Source organism: Rana temporaria, chromosome 5, assembly GCF_905171775.1.
Source record: "Rana temporaria chromosome 5, aRanTem1.1, whole genome shotgun sequence".
Taxonomy (NCBI): Eukaryota; Metazoa; Chordata; class Amphibia; order Anura; family Ranidae; genus Rana; species Rana temporaria.
In genome coordinates, this window is record NC_053493.1 from 30,105,364 (window position 1) to 30,129,105 (window position 23,742).

Here is a 23,742-nt window from a genome sequence, read left to right on the forward strand (position 1 = left end):
CATCCTGAAACAAAGAGCTAGCCAGGGAGCACATGGGGGACAGAAAGAAGAGGAACAGGGACAGGAGGGGGTGGCGGAGGTGGCAAATATTGGTACCGACCCCCTATATTTTCTGCCTGTGGCAGCTGAATGTCAATGAGAGGGAGAGGAGAAGAAGCCTACTTTCAGCTGCTGCAGGCGGAAAATACAGATCGGTTCCACTAAGTTCCACCCCCGCCGCTTTTCCGGTCCAGGTTCTTAAGCCTCGTACACACGACCGAGGAACTCGACGGGCGAAACACATCGTTTTCCTCGTCGAGTTCCTTGTTAGGCTGTCGAGGAACTCGACAAGGCAAGTTTCTCCATTACCGTCGAGGAAAAAGAAGACATGCTCTCTTTTTGGCTCGACGAGATCCTCGACAGTTTCCTCGTCGAAAAATGTACACACGACTGGTTTCCTCGGCAAAAAAAATAACCCAGCAAGTTTCTTGCTGGTTTTTGATGAGAAACTCAGTCGTGTGTACGAGGCCTGAGGATCGATAAGGAAGGATGGTCGTTTACCTGTCACCTGCCTGCCATTGATGGGTTGCCAACCCCAGGATTAGGGTGTGCCCAGGCACACTTGGCACACTCCTTGCGCACGTCTATGGGTGTACCTAATAAACCATTTACTAATGATTTGGAGTGCCGGCTTCTTCCATTGGAATTTGCTCAATTTTTTCTCTGGTCCAAAGCTAGTAACAAGTGATAGCTCCATTCACAATTGTAGGACTCCAAAGGAGTGAAACTTTGACACATCTCTGGATGGGTTTGACTTGAATGTCCCTCTGCAAAGTCGGACCCACTGTTGCACCACTCTTGCATGTAAAACATTCAGGTATGACTTTCATGCAACTTTTGAAGGTTAACATTATAGCCTATGGCCCTCAAGTTGCATGAAAGTCAGACCAAAGTAGTGCATGAAATACTTTGAAGTCACTGCGACTTGTAGTCGCACATATATGAATGGATATCATTGTAAAACATGGGGTATAACTTATCATATGACTTTGTTGTCCAAAGATGCATGACAAAATCACACAAGTGTGACTGCGGTCTAAGTGGTCCTTGAGGCATTATTACTGCCAATGACACCAACTATGGGGCATGATTCCTTGAACTGATAACGAAAATGGAGCTCTATTCCTCCCACTGACACAAACTATTTATGCCCCTAATACCAAATTGGACATTGTTTACTCCCACTGGACACAGTCCAGCCCCCCTAAAGTCTGAAGTACAGTGGTACCTTGGATTACGAGCATAATTCATTCCAGAAGAATGCTTGTAATCCAAAGTACTCGTATTATCAAGAAATAATGGACGCTCAGATAACCTGTTCCAGTGGCACTGCTAGTGTATGCAGTACCGCATGTAAACAGGGGTGGAGGGGAGCACTGGTGACATTCGGAAACACTTGGATTTACTCGAAGCTCCGAACGCCGCCCCTCTGGCCAAATGCGGTACTGCACACCCCAGAGGCTTGAATCCTGCTCTTTTTGCAAAACAGCGCTTCCAAGCCAAGTCAGGATTTAAAAAAACGAATAGCTTGTATTGCAAAATGCTCGTAAACACTGTTATTTGCAATCCAAGGTATTACTAAACTGGCCCTTTCTTTAGAAATTCTGGAGATCTCTGACTTAGAGCAGCGTTTCTCAACTCCAGTCCTCAAGGCGCATCAACAGGTCATGTTTTCAGGCTTTCCATTATTTTGCACAGGTGATTTGATCAGTTTCACTGCCTTGGTAATTACCACAGTCATTTCATCTGAGGGAAATCCTGAAAACATGACCTGTTGGGGCGCCTCGAGGACTGGAGTTGAGAAACACTGACTTAGAGAATAGGTCCCTTCTGAGTCACCCTTGTCTCCTCCCCCTACCCACCTCCGAGCATGTCTCTTGGTTCCACCCCCTTTCAATTTCACAGTATCGCCCCCCTTTTAGAGAATTCAGAACCAAGTATCCTTTTGCGGCCCTGAGTAATTTGTATGATAATGTTCACAAGAAAAGCAGTAAAATAGATACCCTGCAGCCAGCAAAAATACACCCCCCCCTTCCTCAGCAACAATAGATCCCTATACAAATAACAGACCCCCCTCAGCAACGAACCCCCCCCCCCCCCCTCAAGCAACAATAGATCCACCTCAGCAACAACAGACTCCTACAAGCAACAACAGATCTCCCAGCAGCCAACATCCATAAACCCCTCAGCAGCTGGCAAAGATAGACCCCTCCCTCAACAGTAGATGCCTCCCAACAATAACTGACTTCCCAGCAACAAAAGTTTCCCCACCAGACTTCAGCAGCAACAATAGATCGCCCAGCAGCCAGGACCAATAGACCCTCCAGCACACCCAAGCACCCCTTGTCATTACATACATTTTGTTCTGGTGGTGCAAGAACTGATTTTCCCAGCATTCCCGCAGAAAAATAGCCCTGTGCCTAGGCGAGATAAAAAACAAATAGCATACGTAGCACACCCCTGTGATACATGTGTAATTTTCTCCATTAGTCGAGACTAGGAGGTCAAGGAAAATGCATATTATTTCAGTTTTTTTACAGTATTTTTACAGTATTACAATGAGATTATGTCATGGTACCAATGTAGACACAAACCGCGCCTGTCGGCTCAAACTGTATAAATAAGTACATAAAAACAAACTTACTTTTATTGGCGATTTACTAAATTTAATCTTCCGCTGAACTGGAACCTCTTCTTCTTCCGGTAATCCAGGGATCTCGAAAAATTCCATGTCTGGCTCGTAAGACTTATTTTCATCACTGTCATCATCATCATCCCCAGGTTCTGTCTCCTCCCACTCTGCATTATACCGCGAACGCACTCTGTAAACATTATAGCTGGACTGGTCGTACGACTGGACAGTGGACAAACTATTCAAGTCACTGGTTATACTTGTGCCAACGTCAAGGCACGTCGGAGCAGGGGGAGGTCGGCTAGCCATCTCGTTTTTTTCCAAGGCTGTCGGTGACTCTACCTCTTTAGTCCTATCGAATGTATTTGTGAAGTTTTCTGACAAATTGTTCTGTTGTGTCGCATGATTTCCTTTTTTCGCAACATGTCTATCACGAGGTCCATCATCGGTTCCATCAGCAACATCATTCTTGAGCTCTATGTGGTCATTTGATGTACTGCAACCAATGCTTTCTCTTTTTACCTCTTTAATTGTGATGTGACCGTCTTCTCCGGACATTGCTCTGTTCATCTGTTGGGTAATATCGGTGTCCGTATCAGTTTCCCCTGGTGGCGACCAAGAATTTGCATCCTTGGAATGTTCATAGCCTTCAAAATTGGTAACTGTGGGGGGTGAGATGTTCATTGGATAATGTCCAGTTACCGAAAAACCTTCACTGTTCTCATCTTTCTCCAGATTATTGGGACTTTGTGGATCGTTGTTCTCAAACACTGCGCTTAGTTGACTCACAGTTGGAGACAAGGCCTCAGTCCTCGAGCTAAGACTGTCCAGAGAATCACTACTTCCCCTGTTTGACTTACTTCCACGGCTTTCATCGCAAAATTCAACAGATCTCTGTCTCTCCTTCCTCGAAGAATAGCGGCCAGAGTAGCCAGGGTCATTGATAGTGTGTTCGAACATCTTTCGAGTTTCTGTAAACTTGGAAAAGGATGGTCCATCCAAAGTGTCAAAGCGGCTGATCCTTTCCAAAATAGTAGTCTTGGGCTTTACGTCCGCTACGTCCTTTTTTTCCAAAACCTCTCTAGACTTGGATTTCCTTTGAGGAGACGAAGGTGTAGCTTTGGACTTTTTTGTCTGCACTCCATTGTTTTCACCTGGCTCCATACCCATCTGCATGAACAAGTTTTTGATCCTGTTGACGTTGGACCCATATCGGCGCCCTCGGGTCTGCTGCGTTTGCGGCACATCGCCATCCCCTTTGGATTTTTCCTCCCCTTCAGCTTTTGGTTTGTCAAAGGTGCTCTTGAGAGCCTGAAACTCAGTCCTATAGGCATTTCTGTGGGGCGAGGCACTCCGCAGGGTCGAACGCTCCGCTTGAGCTTCTGTTTTCATCATGTTCATTTCAGCAGGAGAGCACAATGTACATGATGACTAAGAAGGCAGCTTCCTCAGAGTTGTGAAGTCATCTGGATTCTTCTTGAGGAACTGTTGAATTATTGCTGTTGTTACATGTCTCTTGTCGAATTAAACTTTCAAGTAAATCTTCGAGGCAGGCTGTGGCAAGGACAAAAAAGAAAAAAGAGAAGAAAGTTGAGAGATGTTTAGAAAGGAACGGATATTGTTAGGCTGCTGATTTAAAATTTTTTTTTTTTTTGAGTTATGTTCTATAAAGTACAAGAGAGACAAACTTCAAAAACAAGTTATTGTTAATTGAAGGCCAAAGCTAGCTACTGCAGCTAAAGAAAAAGACACCATACCTGGGCCATAAACGATATATTACAAAGCTCAAAGTACTTATGAACTCATCTTTATGATATGACTTTTCTCACAGTAAAAACGTCAAACATGTTCTCTATTCTTGTTCCATGAAATCGAAAACACGCTTCAAGCAGTGCATACTGTAGTTTACATGATCTGCTTTTCAATAATTCAGGACTAAATTGTAATAATTTTCTGGTTTTCATTTTCATTCCATGTAAATGACACAGTTGAAGTAGAAAGGTCAGGAGATAGGGGATGAAATCAAAGTAAGCACACATATTCCCTATACAATAATCAACTTAAATTTCCATAATGGCTTACTTTTAAATATTATTTGCATGAGCTGGTTTTAAAGGACAGAGAAATAAGGTGGCTGCCATCTCTGCTTTGTTCTATGTCTATGACTCCTTATCTACTGAATCATGAGGGTCATCATGAGAAATAGCAGAGGTAGCCTACATCAGGGCCGTAGATAGGGTCTTTCAAACTCAAAGGTATTATTTACACTTTTTTATGTTGGGGGATGTACGGTAAAAACATGTGACAGCAGAGTGCGACCATGAGGCTTTACAATGAGACCTTGCATTAATTTCATGCTTTTCAGGGGGACCCCTTATTAAACTGAGGGGATTGGGCACAATAGAAGGGGGGGCTCCATTCCAAAACTCTGATTGCATCTACTGTGCTGATGCTGAGGCTAAACAGCAGGGGCACTATCTGGGCATTTTGCCAGGATGCTCTGGGGGGTTTGAACACCCCTGACTCCCCCCTTATCTACGCCCCTAGCCTACATGTTCCTCTTAGGAAAAAGCATAGCTCCCAACTGTCCTTAATTTCGTGGGACTGTCCCTGATTTGGAACAAAGTCCATCTGTTCAAATCCAATCCGGGGACAAAACCAGGGACAGATTTGTTCTGGGGACAGTGTCCTCAATCCGGGGACAAAACCAGGGACAGATTTGTTCTGGGGACAGTGTCCTCAATCCGGGGACAAAACCAGGGACAGATTTGTTCTGGGGACAGTGTCCTCAATCCGGGGACTGTCCCCTGAAACCGGGGATGTCTGGTCACCCTACCCCACAGAGTCTTCCGAAGAGCTGCAGAGAAAGTGGCTGAATATAGGTATCCAAGGGGCAGGCCTCAGTATTTAAAATGAGTCCAAGCTGTCCAAGTGATTTTGAAGGCATCTGGTTTTGCCATTTTCCCAGGAGATCACTTTTCCATTTTACAAATGGTATCCATTTCACATGCCTATTCTACTAATGGAGGCGTGTTTGGTTTACGTCAATGCCTGGCGATAATGATACATGTGGAGGTTAGAATGTGACGAAGCAGACCACTTTTAATTTGTTCGTATTACCTGGGCATTGTAATGTATTTCTTAAGGGTTTGATTCTGCTTTAAAAAAATAAATAAAAGAAAAGCACTGCATAAAAAAAAAAAAAGAAAAAAAAAAAAAACACCGCTTAGTATTGAACTATTTTTCCATAAGTTAAATCCTGTTCTCCATACATCTTAAAACAGCTCCACCAATTATGGAAGTGCCCTGGGAATGTTTGAGGTTGTGTTAATTCACTGCTGTGACACCGGGGAGTTCCGTATTTTTATTGTGAGGCTGGGAGAGGAGATGCATTTAGTCTCTAAGGTGAATTTAGCCCTTTAGCTAAATGCGACTTCATTAAAGCCTCTGCGTTCAAAGAGCCAGCAACTCTTATTAATGCTTTGAGGTCTTCTGTCACCATAGAGAAGCCGCTATCCATTGTTCAACCTTTCTCTTGAAGTGGTCACGCCCATAAAGTATTGTTACAGAGTAAAGGTGTGAAGCAGGGCCGGCCCTATAATGGGACCGGGTGGTACCATGGGTACCAGGCAGCACTTTTAGGGGGGCAGCATACTGATGCCCGCCAGCCTGTTCCGCCAGCTCTGCTACCCAAATAAAATTGATGTCCTTTTTTCCCACAAATAGAGCTTTCTTTTGGTGATATTTGATCACCTCTGCGGTTTTTATTTTTTGTGCTATAAATATATATATTTTTTTACTTTTTGCTATAATAAATAGCCCCAAAATTTTGAAAAATAAACTATTTTCTTCAGTTAAGGCCAATATGTATTCTTCTACATATTTTTGGTACAAAAAAAAAACAAAACACAATTAGCGTACATTGATTAGTTTGCGCAAAAGACATTGTGGCCGCCAGGCAATTCACAGGTCCCTTTATACTTCTGGATACATGTATAGAGCCATGGCAGGTCCTTTTATACGCCTATATGCATGTATAGAGCCATGACAGGCCCTCTTTATACATCTATAGAGCCATGACAGGCCCTCGTTATACTCCTTTATACATGTATAGAGCCACGACAGGTCCTCTTTATACTCCTATATACATTTATAGAGCCATGGCAGGTCTTCTTTATATTCCTTTACATGTAAAGAGTCTCGACAGGTTCTCTATATACATGTATAGAGCCATAACAGGTCCTCTTTATACTTCTTTATACATGTATAGAGCCATGACAGGTTCTCTTTATACATCTATAGAGCCATGACAGGCCCTTGTTATACTCCTTTATACATGTATAGAGCCATGTCAAGTACTCTTTATAGTCCTATATACATTTATAGAGCCATGACAGGTCCTCTTGATATTCCTTTACATGTAAAGAGTCATGACAGGTCCTCTTTATACTCCTTTATACATGTATAGAGCCATGACGGGTCCCCTTTAGTTATCATGATATAAAATAATGAATGTGGGGGCCTTTTGGTTGGCGTGATTTTTTTTCTGGGGGGGGGGGGGGGGGCAGCGTTTAATTCTTGGTCCCAGGCAGCACAATGTCTTTGGCCGGCACTGGTGTGAAGTTTTTGTTTTTTTTTGCCCATCAGATATTAGTTTATTTTTTACTAAATAGAAAAAAGAACATGATTGCTTGCCATGCCGACACATTTCCTTTTTTCTTATGTTGATGGAATACACCTGTGGGAGGGATACCTTACAGCTAAACCGCAAGAAAAGTTCCCTTGAAACCAGTAGGTTCACACTGGAAGACGGAGTGGCTCACAGCAGGAGTCCGGTGCGTCTCCATTCACCGTTTCAGATCCGATTTCAGCCCCGATTGTTCAGCTGAATTCAGAGCTGAAATGGACCAAAAGATGCACAGGACTGAGAGGCTGAGCCAGGTGGCGGTCCAGTGTTGAGGGGAGGAGCCGACATATTGTCACGATCTCGCCCCAGCCTGGACCGATTCTGTGTCATCAGCCAACAACAGGCTTCAGCCTTCTGTTTGCTTAAAATGGGTCACAGGAGTGCAGAATGAACTACACTCCTGTGATCCGTAGGAGAAGTACAGCCAAACAAGCTTTGGTTGTACTCCTTATATAGCACCTATCAGGAATGGCGGTAAATGTTTTTATGAAAATGGAGGACCTCACCTTCTTGCTTAGACATCAAGGTGAAAGATTTCAAAATGTGGTTCTATTGGGTGCAGTTTCAATTCTCATGTAAATGTTAGGATATTTTCATAGCCAATCCTCAAACGCAAGGATGGACGCAACTTAAAATCGTAAGCGAATTTGAAAATGTTGATTTTTTGAAAATAAATGTGTAAAAATGCATTTAGCTAGCCCTCCAGTTTTACTCCGTCGGGAGACCTTTATCTTTTGAGGCCGTGAAATCTATCACTAGGACATCTTCTTTCTCATTCTGGACCTACAGACAAATCCGGCACTTTCTCACGTCTACAGCCGATCAATCGGTTTGGGCACGACAACTCACGCCCTTTGAATCTCTGTGCCATCGTAAAACGCCACAAAGACACCTGATTTCCCTTCTGTACACCCTCTTAGTGGAAGGCCCGTCACAAACACCCACCCCGCCGCAGCTCTCATGGAACAAAGACCTTCAGGCATCCCTGTCAGTAGAGGATTGGAATACTATCTATAAATATGCCCACAAGGGCTCAGCGAATGTGGCCGTCCAGGAGAACGGCTACAAAGTGATCACTAAATGGTACAGGACCCCGTCGCGCCTCCATAAATTCTCCCCTAATATCCCTAATACCTGCTGGAGATGTGGTGCGGGGGTGGGAACTATGCTTCATGTGTGGTGGGATTGTGGCGCCCTTCAGCCCTTTTGGAGGGAGGTCCACGATCTCATCTCACATATCACTACTTACACCCTGGATTACACCCCATGCCAATTCTTTCTACATCATACATCACTTCTCAAGAAAGACTATTTCAAATCCTTAGCCATGCATATGGTCAATGCTGCCAGAGTTTGCGTTCCTAGACATTGGCGCTCTCCCGCCGTCCCGACAATCAGAGAATGGCTTGCACAGATCTCCTCAATAAAAGAAATGGAGGAGCTGATTCACATTTCCCAAGATAGAGTGCAGAAATTCTCCTTTACTTGGGCTTGCTGGAACCATTTTGTTACCACTGATCGCTATCGTCAGTGTGTTTCTTGAGTCGCCTGAGACGCAGGGTGTCCCCCCCCATCAGGATTGTGGGGGGACGGGGGGGGGGGGGGCGGGCACGGATCCACTCCCCTCTACTCTGTTTTTCCCCCATATTGTGCTTTTTTTTTTGCCTTTGCTCTTTTTACCTCCTTCCCTCTTCCTCTTCCTCTTCCTCCCTTTCTCCCCCCCTCTTTCCTGTCTCTTCTTCCCTCTCCTTATGGGCACCTGACCCTATTGCTTCCACGTTACGATACACTCTAAATACTGACCAAGAGTGAGGCCTTGCACCACTTTCACCCTTTGTACTTGGCGAGGGGGTGGGGGGTGTTGGGGGAGGGGAAAATTGAAATTTAAGATCCTCCGCCCTCCTCTGCTTTATTTAACCTCTTACACCTCGTTTATGGTCTGAACATGTTAATTACAGTACTGCCTTTCTGATGTATTTTGTGGCATGTTCTTTTCATGATTTTCTGTTCTGTGATAATTACCTTGTCATGTATCTCACGCTATGTTTTGAATAAATAAAAACTTTTATGGAAAAAAAAATGCATTTAGACTTAGCGAACACATGCAGCCAAAGAAAGATGTGAGTGTCTCTTTACTGGAAAAATTCCCAACTCTTCATAATCCAGCATTAGGCTTCATACACAAATAGCCTACTTTGACTACCGGTGTTCTGTCATAATTTCCAACTTGTCAGACACTCCAACCACTTAAATTCCGGTTTCTTTAAACCATAAGTAACTGGAGTTTTTGACTAATTCCTGTTTGGACACAACACCGGGAAACCGAATATAGTCCGGTGCGCGCTACTTTGACCGGAGATTGTTACTTCCCACGGATACTAGCCAACAAAATGGCGGCCTCCATGGCGGTGACAACATAAGACCACACCCTAGGGTGACCACATTTACAAACTGCCATTCAGGAACACACCCCCTCTCTCAACTTCCCCAAAAAAAGATGGGGGGGGGGCGGGGGTAATGTAGTCTCGGGGTTGATGGGGAATTTGGCGGTGGGTTATTTGTCAGGTGAATGTGCCACTTGCCACCAGATGCAGTGCCACCCAAAGTCTGCCACCAGATGCAGTGCCGCTTGCCACCCATAGCCTGCCACCAGATGAAGTGCTGCTGTCACTCCCTCTGCATGAGCCACGTGGAGTGGCGTCACTATCTGTAAAGTGAAGATCACACAAGTCCCTGCTGCTTGCCGCTGGGTGCCGGAGAAGGAGGAGGTGCTGAGATGGGTTGGGACAGCAGTGCTGCACTAGGCGCAGGCCTCGCTCCTGGTCTCACTGTCTGAGAGTAAATTGTCACTGGTAGCAAGATGCCAGGCAGCGCTGGCCCTAGCAACCAGTTCCGGAAATGTAGTTATTAGTTAGTAGGGGGGGGCTGTGTCCTCTATTTAATTTCGGGACATTGTATTGTCCCAGAATGAAGGTGCCCGGGACCCAGGACAATTGCGGGACAGTCCCGGGCAACCTGGGACACGTGGGCACCCTACCCCACCCCCTCAGAGACTAAATATCCCTTGCAACAATAGATCCCCCAGTAGCCAACATCAATAGACCCTCCAACACACCTCAGCATGCTTTGCTATTACATACATTCAGTGCTGGAGGTGCCAGAAACTGGATGCCACTGAATGTGATTTAAATTTAAAAAAATGTGGACTTTCCAAAACAGGCTTGGTGCTTTCCTCCGTGCCCTTCAGATTGTGCTGACCTCTCCATGGAATGCTGTCTAAAAATAAATCATCTCATTCATCAATTCCAAGATCAATTAGCACAAATGTTCCAGCATCCTACACTTCTTCTGGACCTCCAACAATAAAAATCTAAAAGATGTTCAAACACCTTCCACACTTCATCCAAAATTTAAAAAAAAAAATTGTTTAGGCTTTAGATTCACTTTAAAGTCAACCTTTCCTAAGAGAAACCTGGAGGCTACCATTGCTATTGAGAAACCTGGAGGCCACCATTGCTATAGAGAAACCTGGAGGCCACCATTGCTATAGAAAACCTGGAGGCCACCATTGCTATAGAGAAACCTGGAGGCCACCATTGCTATAGAGAAACCTGGAGGCCACCATTGCTATCGAGAAACCTGGAGGCCACCATTGCTATCGAGAAACCTGGAGGCCACCATTGCTATAGAGAAACCTGGAGGCCAACATTGCTATAGAGAAACCTGGAGGCCACCATTGCTATAGAGCAGGGGTGCCCAACAAGTGGCCCGGGGGCCACATGTGGCCCGCGGAGCCCTCTGATGTGGCCCGCGACCGCCTGCTCTGGGATGGAATACTGTTATTAAAGGAAAGTTTATTACTAAAATCACAGTGTATATTTGGGCATATCTGTTCTGCAGTGGTTACTGGGCTGCTTTCAACTGATCCGCATAGACTATTGCCTGCAAGTTTGGTGTGCTTTCTGAAAGTGCATCACACCTACAGAAAATAATAGAAGTCTATGGTAAAGTGCAGCTAACCTGCAGGAAAGCCACAGATGAACCCACGGTGCGGGTAAACAGTGCATCAGTGTAAAAGCAGCCTTAGGCCTCTTTCACATGGTCAGTCTGACCCAATCGGACCCTCCATTCAAGGAGTGGAAGATGTAAATGGACTTGTGTCCGTTTTCAAATGCCTACCTCCAATCCGATCCGCAAGAAAAAAAAAAAAAGTTCAGTGGGGTTTATAGAGTAGGCTGCCATCCACCCGCTCCGCTCATTGTGGCCCGCGGCTGGTTACCAAGTCGATTAAGTGGCCGCCGCTCTTCAAAAGGTTGGGCACCCCTGCTATAGAGAAACCTGGAGTCCGCCATTGCTATAGAGAAACCTGGAGGTCACCATTGCTATAGAGAAACCTGGAGGCCACCATTGCTATCGAGAAACCTGGAGTCCACCATTGCTATGTTTCATGTCACGATGACCCTCAATATTTAATAGTCATAGACACAAAACATAACAGCAATGGCAGCCACCTTATTTCTCTCTCCTTTAAAACCAGCTCATCCAAATAATATTTGAAATGAAGACATTATGGAAATTTCAGTTGATTATTTTTTTATGTTGTAAGTATGCGCTCACTTTGGCTTCATCCCCCCCAGTCTCCTGACCTTTCCATTTCAACTGTGTCATTTACATGGACAGAAAATGAAACTCTTCTCCAAACCAGGAAATTATTACAGTTTAGCCCTAAATGAATAAAATGCAGAAATGTTATCTTCTTAACCGTGTAAAGTATTTTCTGTCTGAAGTGTGTTTCTGTTTTCCCGTCCATAGGTACTTTGAGCTTTGTTATATATACCGTATATACTCGAGTATAAGCCGAGTTTTTCAGCACATTTTTTGGTGCTGAAAATGCCCCCCTCAGCTTATACTCGAGACACCTTTTTGCGCCTGATCTCCCGGACTTTGAGGACCCGGTACCGGCCGGCCGTAGGTCCCCAACTTCTCACACATGTAGCCCCACTCTTCCTCTACAAGTGTGCAAAGTTTGCTGTCTGGGGGACCTACGGCCGGGGAGCACCGATTTTTCAAAGCCGGGCACACCTTCTATATACTCCCATGTTAAACGTAAGTCTAGTCTTGGACACAGTGAGGCATGGGCACAGTGAGGCATGGATACAGTGAGGCATGGACACAGTGGGCTAGATTCACATAGATTAGCGGATCTTTAGATCCGCGTAATCTATGTGATTTACGATCCGCCGGTGCAATTTTGCGTGGCTAGTGCAGTATTCACAAAGCACTTACCTCCAAACTTGCGCCGGCGGATCGTAACTCCCCCGGCGGAATTCAAATTCCGCGGCTAGGGGGAGTGTACAATTTAAATGAGGCGCGTCCCCGCGCCAATTTAACTGCGCATGCGCCGCCGGCAAAATTTGCCAGTGCGCATGCTCCAAATGACGTCGCTAGGACGTCATTGTTTTCGGTGTTAACATAAATTACGGCCATCCGTATTCGCGACCGACTTACGCAAACGACGTAAAAATTGAAAACTCAGCGCGGGAACGACGGCCATACTTAACATTAGCTAACCCTCATATAGCAGGGGTAACTATCCGCTGGAAAAAGTCGAACGCAAACGACGTAAAAAAAAAAGCGGCGGGCGTTCGTTTCTGAATCGGCGTATCTCCTCATTTGCATAATCGTCGCAAGTAAAACACAAAACGCCACCTAGCGGACAGCAGAAGATTGCAGCCTAAGATCCGACGGTGTAAGTCACTTACACCAGTCGGATGTAAGGGAGATCTATGCGTAACTGATTCTTATGAATCAGTCGCATAGATCCGACCGTCGGATCTCAGAGATACGACGGCGTATCAGGAGATACGCCGTCATATCTCTTTGTGAATCTGGCCCAGTGAGGCTAGGGCACAATGAGGCATGGACACAGTGAGGCTAGGGCACAATGAGGCATGGGCACAGTGAGGCATGGGCACAGTGAGGCATGGACACAGTGAGGCATGTGCACAGTGAGGCATGGACACAGTGAGGCATGGACACAGTGAGGCATGGGCACAGTGAGGCATGGACACAGTGAGGCATGTGCACAGTGAGGCATGGACACAGTGAGGCATGGACACAGTGAGGCATGGACACAGAAAGCTCTATTTGTGGGGAAAAAAGGACATACATTTTGTTTGGGAGCCACGTCGCACGACCGCGCAATTGTCAGTTAAAGCGACGCAGTGCAGAATTGCAAAAAGTGGCCTGGTCTTTGGCCAGCCAAATGGATGAAGTGGTTAATACTACCCACTGCATTCTTTTTTTGCTTTCAAAAGCTTCTCCTTTTGGGCTTTGCATGCATAAAACCTTTGCATGCATTGGCTGACATTAACAAAGCTGAAAGCATAAACCTACTGGAGGGAAATCATCTAGAAAAAAAACAACCAGCATTCAACATGTTCCTGAGTGTAGGAGCCCTAACACGCCCACGCTCGAGGGCAATTGCAGCAATGCGACCAACCAACCAACTTCTCATTTAATAAATGCTGCTGGCCGCAGAAATCCCATATCGGTGCCTTGCTGGCAGCATGACAGCTGGATGGTTTATGGGTTCCATTGTGGCCAATATTTTAGTCAGCCAAAGAGGATTTCCGTCAAAATCTGGAAAAATCTCTGGCAAACAATCTCCGATAATAATTTTTTCAGAGTCGTGTGATGATGTGACGCACTGAATGTAACACTGAATGACTCTGGAATGTTGCACAAGCTACCAAACTAAGCACATTTGTTTTGTGTGTAAGCAGATGTCTGAGGCCAGATACGATCGCATAGCCAAAAGCCAGGTCGTCAATGCGCCTAAAATAAATGGCACCCGGCACCTGATTTTTTTTGAGGATTTTGCTTTGTTGGAATCCACAATCCTGCCTGGCTCCGCACAATCAGCAGCTGGCCAACAAAAGAATGCTGAAGTCTATGCTTTGTTTTCCTCCTATATTGTATTCACCACTGAAGCCTTGAGGGACCCATAGGGACATGTGTAGGATAAGGAGCATCCTGCGCAAAGAGTCTTACGAAGGAAGTTTGGTTCCAAGATTTAGTTGCAATTGGTAATAGATATACAGGGAATGTGTTGCAAGGGATTTGAACTCCCCATTCTGAAGGCCATTTTTTTGGTAATGTCGGGTGTTGCTGTGGAACCATTGTTGGAGGTAGTTTAACAGTCCATGGCAGCCTTTATCAACCTTTCATTGAGGAATGAGTTTCTGGTCTCAGGGAATCCCTGCTCATATTTAATTTATAGACTAAAATGGTAGAAGAAATGGTGCTATGAGGAATAACAAAGCTGTTGGCACATCAATTGATACAAATTGATAATTGTGACGTCGTCACGCATCCCGATACCTGGAAGTGGCCCATTTGAGCCACGGGACCAGCGGCATCTTACTATAAGCGCTTATGTTTTTAACTTTGTGAGTATGGTACGTTATGTGGTGCATTTTAATAAGATCTCAAGCTAGCGGTTTTACACTATGTGGTTCTTTTGGTTCTTTCCCTGTACTATAGTGGAGCCCTGGAAACTGGATGATTTCTGAAGAACTAACTAGACAACAGGCAGGGGTCTCTAAACTTTCAAAAATAAGGGCCGGTTTATTGTCCTTCATGCCGCATACACACGATCATTTTTTGGCATTAAAAAAAACTTTGTTTTTCAGCATGTCCAAAAAACTAAGTTTTTCCAACTTCATCATTAACCACTTAAAGACCTTAGGTGTTTTTCAGATTTGGTGTTTGCAAGACTAAAACAGTTTTTTCTGCTAGAAAATTACTTAAAACCCCCAAACATTATATTTTTTTTTCTAACACCCTAGAGAATAAAATGGCGGTCATCGCAATACTTTTTGTCACACCGTATTTGCGCAGCAGTCTTACAAGCGCACTTTTTTTGGAAAAAATTCACTTTTTTGAATTAAAAAATAAGACAACAATAAATTTGGCCCAATTTTTTTATATATTGTGAAAGATAATGTTACGCCGAGTAAAATGATACCCAACATGTCACGCTTTAAAATTGCGCCCGCTCGTGGCATGGCGTCAAACTTTTACCCTTAAAAATCTAGATAGGCGACGTTTAAAAAATTCTATAAGTTGCATTTTTTGAGCTACAGAGTAGCTCTAGGGCTATAATTATTGCTCTCGCTCTAACGATCGCGGCGATACCTCACTTGTGTGATTTGAACACCGTTTTCATATGGCGGCGCTACTCGCGTATGCGTTCGCTTCTGCGCGCGAGCTCGTCAGGACGGGGCGCTTTAAAAAAAATTTTTTTTTGTTTTCTTATTTAATTTTATTATTTTTTACACTAAAATATAAAAAAAAAAAAATGATCACTTTTATTCCTATTACAAGGAATGTAAACATCCCTTGTAATAGAAAAAAGCATGACAGGTCCTCTTAAATATGAGATCTGGGGTCAAAAAGACCTCATATCTCATATTTAGGCTTAAATGCAAAAAAAAAAAAAAAAAAAAAGGAAAATTTGTCATTTAAAAAAATGACAAAAAAAAATTGTCTCTTTAAGAGGCTGGGCGGGACTGACGTTTTGACGTCACTTCCGCCCAGCAGAGCTATGAGGACGGGTGGGGGCCATCTTGCCCTCACTCAAGTCCTCACTCTCCAGGCGGCAGCATCGGATCTCCTCCGCCGCTACCGACGGCTCCGGTAAGCGGCGGAGGGCGCGGAAAAGCGGCGGGAGGGGGGGGGGGCCTCTCCCGCCACCGATAACGGCGATCTCGCGGCGAATCCGCCGCGGAGACCGCCGTTATCGTTTACACGGCTGCCCGCTGAAAACATGGATATCTCGGTTGTGGCAGCAGCTGCTGCCGTTACTGAGATATCCATGTTTAAAAAGAGGACGTACATTTACAATAGGCGGGTCTTTAAGTGGTTAAAAACGACATTGCCCACACACCATCGTTTTAAAAAAATGATCTAGCAAAGCGCTGTGACGTACAACACGTACGACGGCACTCTAAAGGGGAAGTTCTATTCGCCTTTGGGCTGCTTTAGCTGATTCCGTGTTAGTAAAAGACGATTCGCGCTTTTCTGTCTGTTACAGCGTGATGAATGTGCTTACTCCATTATGAACGGTAGTTTTACCAGAACGAGCGCTCCCGTCTCATAACTTGCTTCTGAGCATGCACGGGTTTAAAACGTAATTTTAGCCCACACACGATCATTTTTTACAATCCGAAAAACGACATTGTTAAAAAAAAGACGTAAAAAAATGCAGCATGTTCGGAAAAAAAAATTGTCGTTTTTCAGAAGTCGAAAAATGCCGTTTCACAAAAACAAAGTTTTTTCATGGCGAAAAATGTTCGTGTGTATGCGGCATCAGACTAGGAGGGCCGGACTGTGGCCAATGAGAGTAAATATCAAAACATTTGGTATTAGGGGGGTAATAATGCACCATTGTTGGTATCATAGGAAGGAATAATGCCCCATTATTGGTGTCAGCAGGAAAAATTATCCCTCATTGTAAGAAATCGCGCCCCATTGTTGGTGTCAGATGCCACAATAGTGTCTTGTATGAGTAGAAGGAATAGTGACCCAAGGGCCAGTTAAAAGCAAACAAAGGGCCGCATCCGGCCCCAGGGCCACAGTTTGAAGACCACTACTTTACAGTCAATATATTCTGGTATGCGTGTTTGATAAAGCACATGGTGGTGGATCACTGAGGTGATTAACTGAAGGTAGAAGTAGAAGGAAGAATTATGCTCTTTTGGATGAAGATTGTTCACGTTTTATACTTTGGGACTTCCTAATTGTTTGTTCACTTATATGGACTCACATATCTAATTTCGGTGAAGATGATTAATTTAGTTTCATTAGAGCTGCACTTTTTTGGAATATTTAAAGATGTACAGCCAAAGCTTGTTTGGCTGTACTTCTTCTGTGACCCAGACAGCGGGCTGGAGCGATCCACTGAGAGCCTAAGCCGGCCGTTCCGGCCCACTCCACAGCCCAGCCCTCCAGTGAGCAAGGGGGAGCAGAGCAGAAAGCTGCTGATTCTCGTCCACATCGGTGCCTGACCTCACAAATGTGCTTCTGGAAGAATGGTCAAACATTCCCATAGACCAGGCATGTCAAAAGTCTGGCCCGTGGGCCAATTGCGGCCCATGTTCCGGTTTAATACGACCCCACTGGTAATTTGGATATATATATATCTTTTGTGGCCCCCCAATGAATCGCAGAGTGCCACTCAGTGCTCAGGGATTCGTTGGGGGGCCACAAAAGATATATACCGTATTTATCGTTCAGTTCTGGTCTCAGAGGGGACAGGAAGGGGGCGGGACGAGTGCCATCAGATTACATACAAGAAAATCTCCTGTTTACTCGGCAGCCTCTTTAACACAAAGTCCCGTCTCCTGCGCTGGCATTGGACAACTGTTCTGTCTATCATAAGAGGCAGGACTTTGTATTAAAGTGGCCCGCCGAATAAACAGGAGATTCTCTTGTATGCAATCTGTTGGCGCTCGTCCCGTCCCCCCTCCCTGTTCCCTCCAAAGCTGCAGATGGCCATGGATCAGGCTGCACTAATGGCAATGGCGAGGCTGCATTCAGAGGCTGCATTTCTCACCATTTGTGAGGCTGCATTCATGTAAATGGTGAGGCTTCATTCTTGTCAATATTGAGGCTGCATTCTTGTCAATGGTGAGGCTGCATTCATGGCACTTGTGAGGCTGCATTCATGGCAATGGTAAAGCTGCAGATGGGCACTGATTAGGCTGCATTGATGAGCACTGACCCTTATTTTGCTTCACAGTTCTTTAATTAAAATTTTAAAAAAAATCTGAAACTTCCCACTTAAAGTGAAGGCGCGTGTTATACGCCGATAAATACGGTATATTCAAATAACCCGCCCAAGCTCATCCTTAGACTCTTCTCCACACACAGCCACAAAGGCAAGAGCATTCTTGTTGGGCAGTGTATTCGTTAATTTGCATTTAATTTTAATGGTTCAAAGAATATCAGGCAAAATGTTCGGTCCTCACACATGCTCACTTCATCAAATGTAGCCCTCTTTGAAAAAAGTTTGGACACCCCTGCCATAGACACATTACTAAACCTTGTGGACGGCCTTCCCAGAAGAGTTGAAGCTGTTATAGCTGCAAAGGGTGGGCCACTCAATATTGAGGATGTCATTAAAGTTCACGTGCGTGTGGCAGGTGTTCCAATACTTTTGGTAATATAGGGGGTAATCCACAAAAGAGATACGACGGCGTATCTACTGATACGCCGTCGTATCCCTGTTTCTATCTTTGGAACTGATCCACAGAATCAGTTTCCAAGAGATAGACAGAAGATCCGACAAGTGTAATTGAATTACACTGTCGGATCTTAAGGATGCAATTCTAGGCCGGCCGGTAGGTGGCGAGGCCATTGCGGCCAGCCTAGAATATGCAAATGAACACTTACGGCGATCCACGAACGTTCCGACGGGCCCGTCGCGCTAATTCTACGTCGTTTACGTCGAGTTACGCCGTGTAAAAATAGGGCTGAGTCCTATTTGACTAAGCCCTATTAAGTATGTCCGTCGTTCCCGTGTCGAAAATTCAAACTCTACGCCGTTTGCGTAAGACGTACGTGAATGGCGCTGGACGCCATTTACGTTACCTCCTAAGCAAATGACGTCGGAGCGACGACTATGAGCGCAATGCACGTCGGGTAATTTACCAGACGGAGCATGCGCAGTACGTCCGGCACGGGAGCGCGCCTAATTTAAATGGGAATCGCCCATTTGTATTAGGAACGCCTTGCGCCGGACGGAGTTAAGTTACACCGCCGCAAATTTCCATGTAAGTGCTTTGTGGATCGGTACCTAACTTTGGAGAAATTTGCGGCAGTGTAACTTAACTCTGAAAAGTTAAGTTGCGCTCGGCGGCTGTGGATCTGGCCCATAGTGTTGGTGAATGACCCCCAAAAAAGGGGGGGGGCATGTTTCTTACAGAAGATTCCCAAAGATCTGAAAAATCTCTATGATATAGACTGCTACACTTAACCTTTTCTATGGAAGTCATATTTTTTGTAAGGAAAAAAAGCAATTATTTTAGGATGCAGATCACCCCATCCTCAGGCTTCATTCTCTATGGCCCACATTTTTGCAGCTGCAACATCTCCAGCCTCTTGATTAAACTGTTACTATAATACCAATAACTGAAAAGAAAAATATCCTAATTTGTTCTTATAAAATGTAATTGAATTTACATTTTTGGAGACATAAGCCTCAACGCCACGACCCCCCCCCCCCCCCCCCCATGTTTCTGTCCTACCTAGGCCGCAGGCTGTCCTATCCACCATCCCATGTTTGCTTGGCTTCTTCTACATGTTCCTCCAACTTCCATTGTTTGTGTTCAGTGACTATAGAATTGTGAAACTCAACCCCACAATCAATAATTCTGCCAGCAATGAGAGGAGAATAAAAAAAAAAGAAAAAGAAATACATGTTTAATGCCGAAGTGATATTACACCACGGTGACGCCGAGGCTCCTATACCCAGGAGGACGGATAATTTAATGAAGCATTAAAATGCAGTTCTTAGATTGTAAGCTCTAACGAGCAAGACATTGATTCCTCTTCTACCAAATTGTGTTGTAACCGTAATGTCTGTCTTCATTTTGTAAAGCACTGAGAAAACTGTTGGCACTATATATATATCCTGTATAATAATAATAATAATAATAACGTGATCAGTCCCCATCCTGAGCCTGTGTGTGCTGCTCCTAGTCCTACACACCATAGAGGATAGAGTTCCCTCACCGTGTGCCACCAATAATCTCTTCCCATCACCTGGCAAGAGATAAATGATAACCAGCTCAGTAACACGGCTGGGAGGAGACTGAGCGAGGGGAGAGGATGATTTACTATGAAATACAGGGTCACCAACCGTTCCATGGAAGGGACCCTCATCTCCAGCAATAACACTGCATGCTATATAGAACTCAATATGATTTTATTATAGAGTGTACAGGCTGCATCAGTGTCAGTGGAAAAACGTTTGGTTATGAATTATTGTGTGTGTGTAATAGATAGATATACAATGCATACAAACATACTGCATATAGACACATACATAATATAATATGTGTATCGATCGACAGACAGATAGATAGATAGATAGATAGATAGATAGATAGATAGATAGATAGATAGATAGATAGATAGATAGATAGACAGATAAAATAAATATAAACATACTGCATATAGGCACATACCTAATATAATATGTGTATCGACAGATAGATATATAGATATATAGATAGATAGATAGATAGATAGATAGATAGATAGATAGATAGATAGACAGATAAAATAAATATAAACATACTGCATATAGGCACATACCTAATATAATATGTGTATCAATAGATAGATAGACAGATAGATAGATAGATAGATAGATAGATAGATAGATAGATAGATAGATAGATAGATAGATAGATAGATAGATAGATACCATGCATACAAACAAATGTGTATAGACAAATAGATAGATAAATATATAGATAGATAGATAGATAGATAGATAGATAGATAGATAGATAGATAGATAGATAGATAGATAGACAAACATACTGTATATAGACACATATTTAATATATGTAATATGTGTATAGTATATGATATAATGCATACACACATACTGTATATAAACACATACACATGTGTATCTTACTCCCCCATCCTCATCTCTCTCTCTCTCTCTCTCTCTCTCTCTCTTTATATATATATATATATATATATATATATATATATATATATATATATATATATATATATATACAGTATATATATATAAAAAAAATATAGTATGCATAATATATACACTGCATACACACATACTGTATATACACACATACCTAATATATATATATACTGTATAGAGATAGAGAGATGTTGGCAATTTTAATATATGCATTATATACATATATAAAGAGATACACACATTATATTTTTTTTTTATATATTAGGCATATATCAATATAAAGAGAGCGAGAGATAGATAGATAGATAGATAGATAGATAGATAGATAGATAGATAGATAGATAGATAGATAGATAGATAGATAGATAGATAGACACAATGCATACAAATATAGTGCATATAGACAGATACCTAATATAATATGTGTATCAATAAATAAATAGATAGATAGATAAAATGCATAAAAATATACTGTATATAGACACATACCTAATATCTGTAATATGTGTATAGTATATGATATAATGCATACACACACACATACTGTATATAAACACATACACATGTGTATCTTACTGCCCCCATCCTTCTCTCTCTCTCTCTCTCTCTCTCTCTCTCTATATATATATATATATATATATATATATATATATATATATATATATAGTTACATATATAGCATGTATAATATATGCTGCATACACATACACACATACTGTATATACACACATACCTAATATATTTACTGAAAAGAAAGAGAGAGAGATAGAGATGTTGCTAATTTGTATGTATTCATTATATACATATATAAAGAGATGCACACATTATATTATATTTTATTATATTGGGCATATCTTAATATACAGTATGTGTAATATATACATATATAGAGAGAGAAGGGGGGGGGGGGTATCTGTTTTAAACAGTATGCATGCATTATATACAAATATACATAAAAAGAGAGAGATAGAAATGAGACTTGTGCCAATATACATTAATATACATTATGCGTGCATTTTATACTATATATATATATATATATATATATATATATATATATATATATATAGAGAGAGAGAGAGAGAGAGAGAGAGAGAGAGAGAGAGAGAGAGAGAGACAGAGAGAGAGAGCTTTTATCAGACATGTGTCAATATACTGTATGCATTATATTGCAATATATATATATATGTGTCAATACACGGGATGCATTATATACAGTATATTATATACATATACATAGACATATATATATATATATATATATATATATATATATATATATATACATGTGTGTGTGTGTAGAGAGAGACATATTACATCAGACATGTTCCAATATACAGTATGCATGCAATATATATATATATATATATATATATATATATATATATATAGAGAGAGAGAGAGAGAGAGAATTGATCAGATATGTGTCGAGAGGTATGAGGCATGTGTCTATGTACAGTATGTGTATGCAGTATATCTATATATGTATAGGGGTATGAGGCATGTGTACAGTATGTGTATGCAGTATATAGACTGTATCTATTCCCATGTATGTCTCTTGTATCCCTGCTTGTTTTGATACAGATGAATGATTATACAATCAGAGAAGATCTGTATTTGTAAATCTATGGATACATTGTATAAACAATGGAGAGAACTGTATCCATGCAGAGATCGGGGGTTGCAGACATTGGATCCAGCAGGCAGGCTGTGCTGTGCAGCTCTGATTGCAGACATGACAGGTACACAGGCGGCCATGCACCTGGCACTGACAGCCCCCCCCCCCCTTCACCCCACCATACACCTCCATGCAGCATGCTGTACAACGCCCCCCTCTATTGAGGTGACATCTGCAGACACTGGAACAAAAGCCTGCCCCCCTGTTTCTTTTGTTTTGATAGCAGAAGGCAGGTGGTGGGGGGTCCAGGGGCAGAGGATCGGGGTGATCGGTGGGTGGGCAGGGTGCCCCAGGCAGGGTACAGGGGCTGGCATGGTCTTACCTTGCAGTTGGGCTGTGCACGTTGGTGGAGTGCAGTGTGTGTGCAGTGTGTGTGTGTGTGTGTGTGTATGGCTGCTGCCTCCTCCTCCTTGTCCTCCTCCTCATGAGTCACTGCTGCAGATCTACTTCCCCATCATCACCATCCTCACATCTCTGGCTGGCTGGACAAGGAGACCCCCCTGGAAGCTGCCACCACTATGCCACCAATGGCACCCAGTGTCCTTGTGCAGAGCTTGGGCCAGACCATTCCCATCCACTGCAGGGGGGGAGCTTCCTCTGCTGCACACTTACTGTATGGCTGGGCTGCTGCACACATGTCTTGAATCAGAAATGAATGGTGAGCTGCTCTCAGCACCCATATGTTACAGTTTAGCAGCTATGGCTGTGAATTATCTCAATATAACAGACCTGAGACAGGAGGGGGGAGGAGGGGTACCACTGTTCCTGAATAATAGGGACACAGTATGATCAGGACTGTTGAAGGACAACATGCAGTTGCAACCTAAACCCTGAATGGATGCCAGGTGAGGGCTGGCAGCCTTAGGCCTGGGGGGCAAGTCCAGTCAAGTTGCCCATTGAACCGCTAAATCAGCTCACCATCCATGGCCCACCTGGTTTTTCAATGCAGCCTCACCAGTGCC

General features: G+C 43.4%; 1 protein-coding gene across 4 annotated transcripts in view; it reads right to left on the bottom strand.

Annotated features, from left to right (window-relative positions):
- Positions 1 to 23,335, bottom strand: part of PPP1R9A (protein phosphatase 1 regulatory subunit 9A) — a 333,162-nt gene extending 309,827 nt beyond the window's left edge. For all 4 annotated transcript variants that reach the window (XM_040352313.1, XM_040352312.1, XM_040352310.1 and 1 more), the window contains exons 1-2: positions 23,103 to 23,335; positions 2,684 to 4,225 (exon numbers count right to left, since the gene is read on the bottom strand). In XM_040352313.1, the coding sequence (XP_040208247.1) occupies positions 2,684 to 4,072 (1,389 nt within the window). In that variant the 5' untranslated portion in view covers positions 4,073 to 4,225; positions 23,103 to 23,335. The remainder of the gene's footprint in view (positions 1 to 2,683; positions 4,226 to 23,102) is intronic.
- Between the last annotated feature and the right edge of the window lie 407 nt (positions 23,336 to 23,742).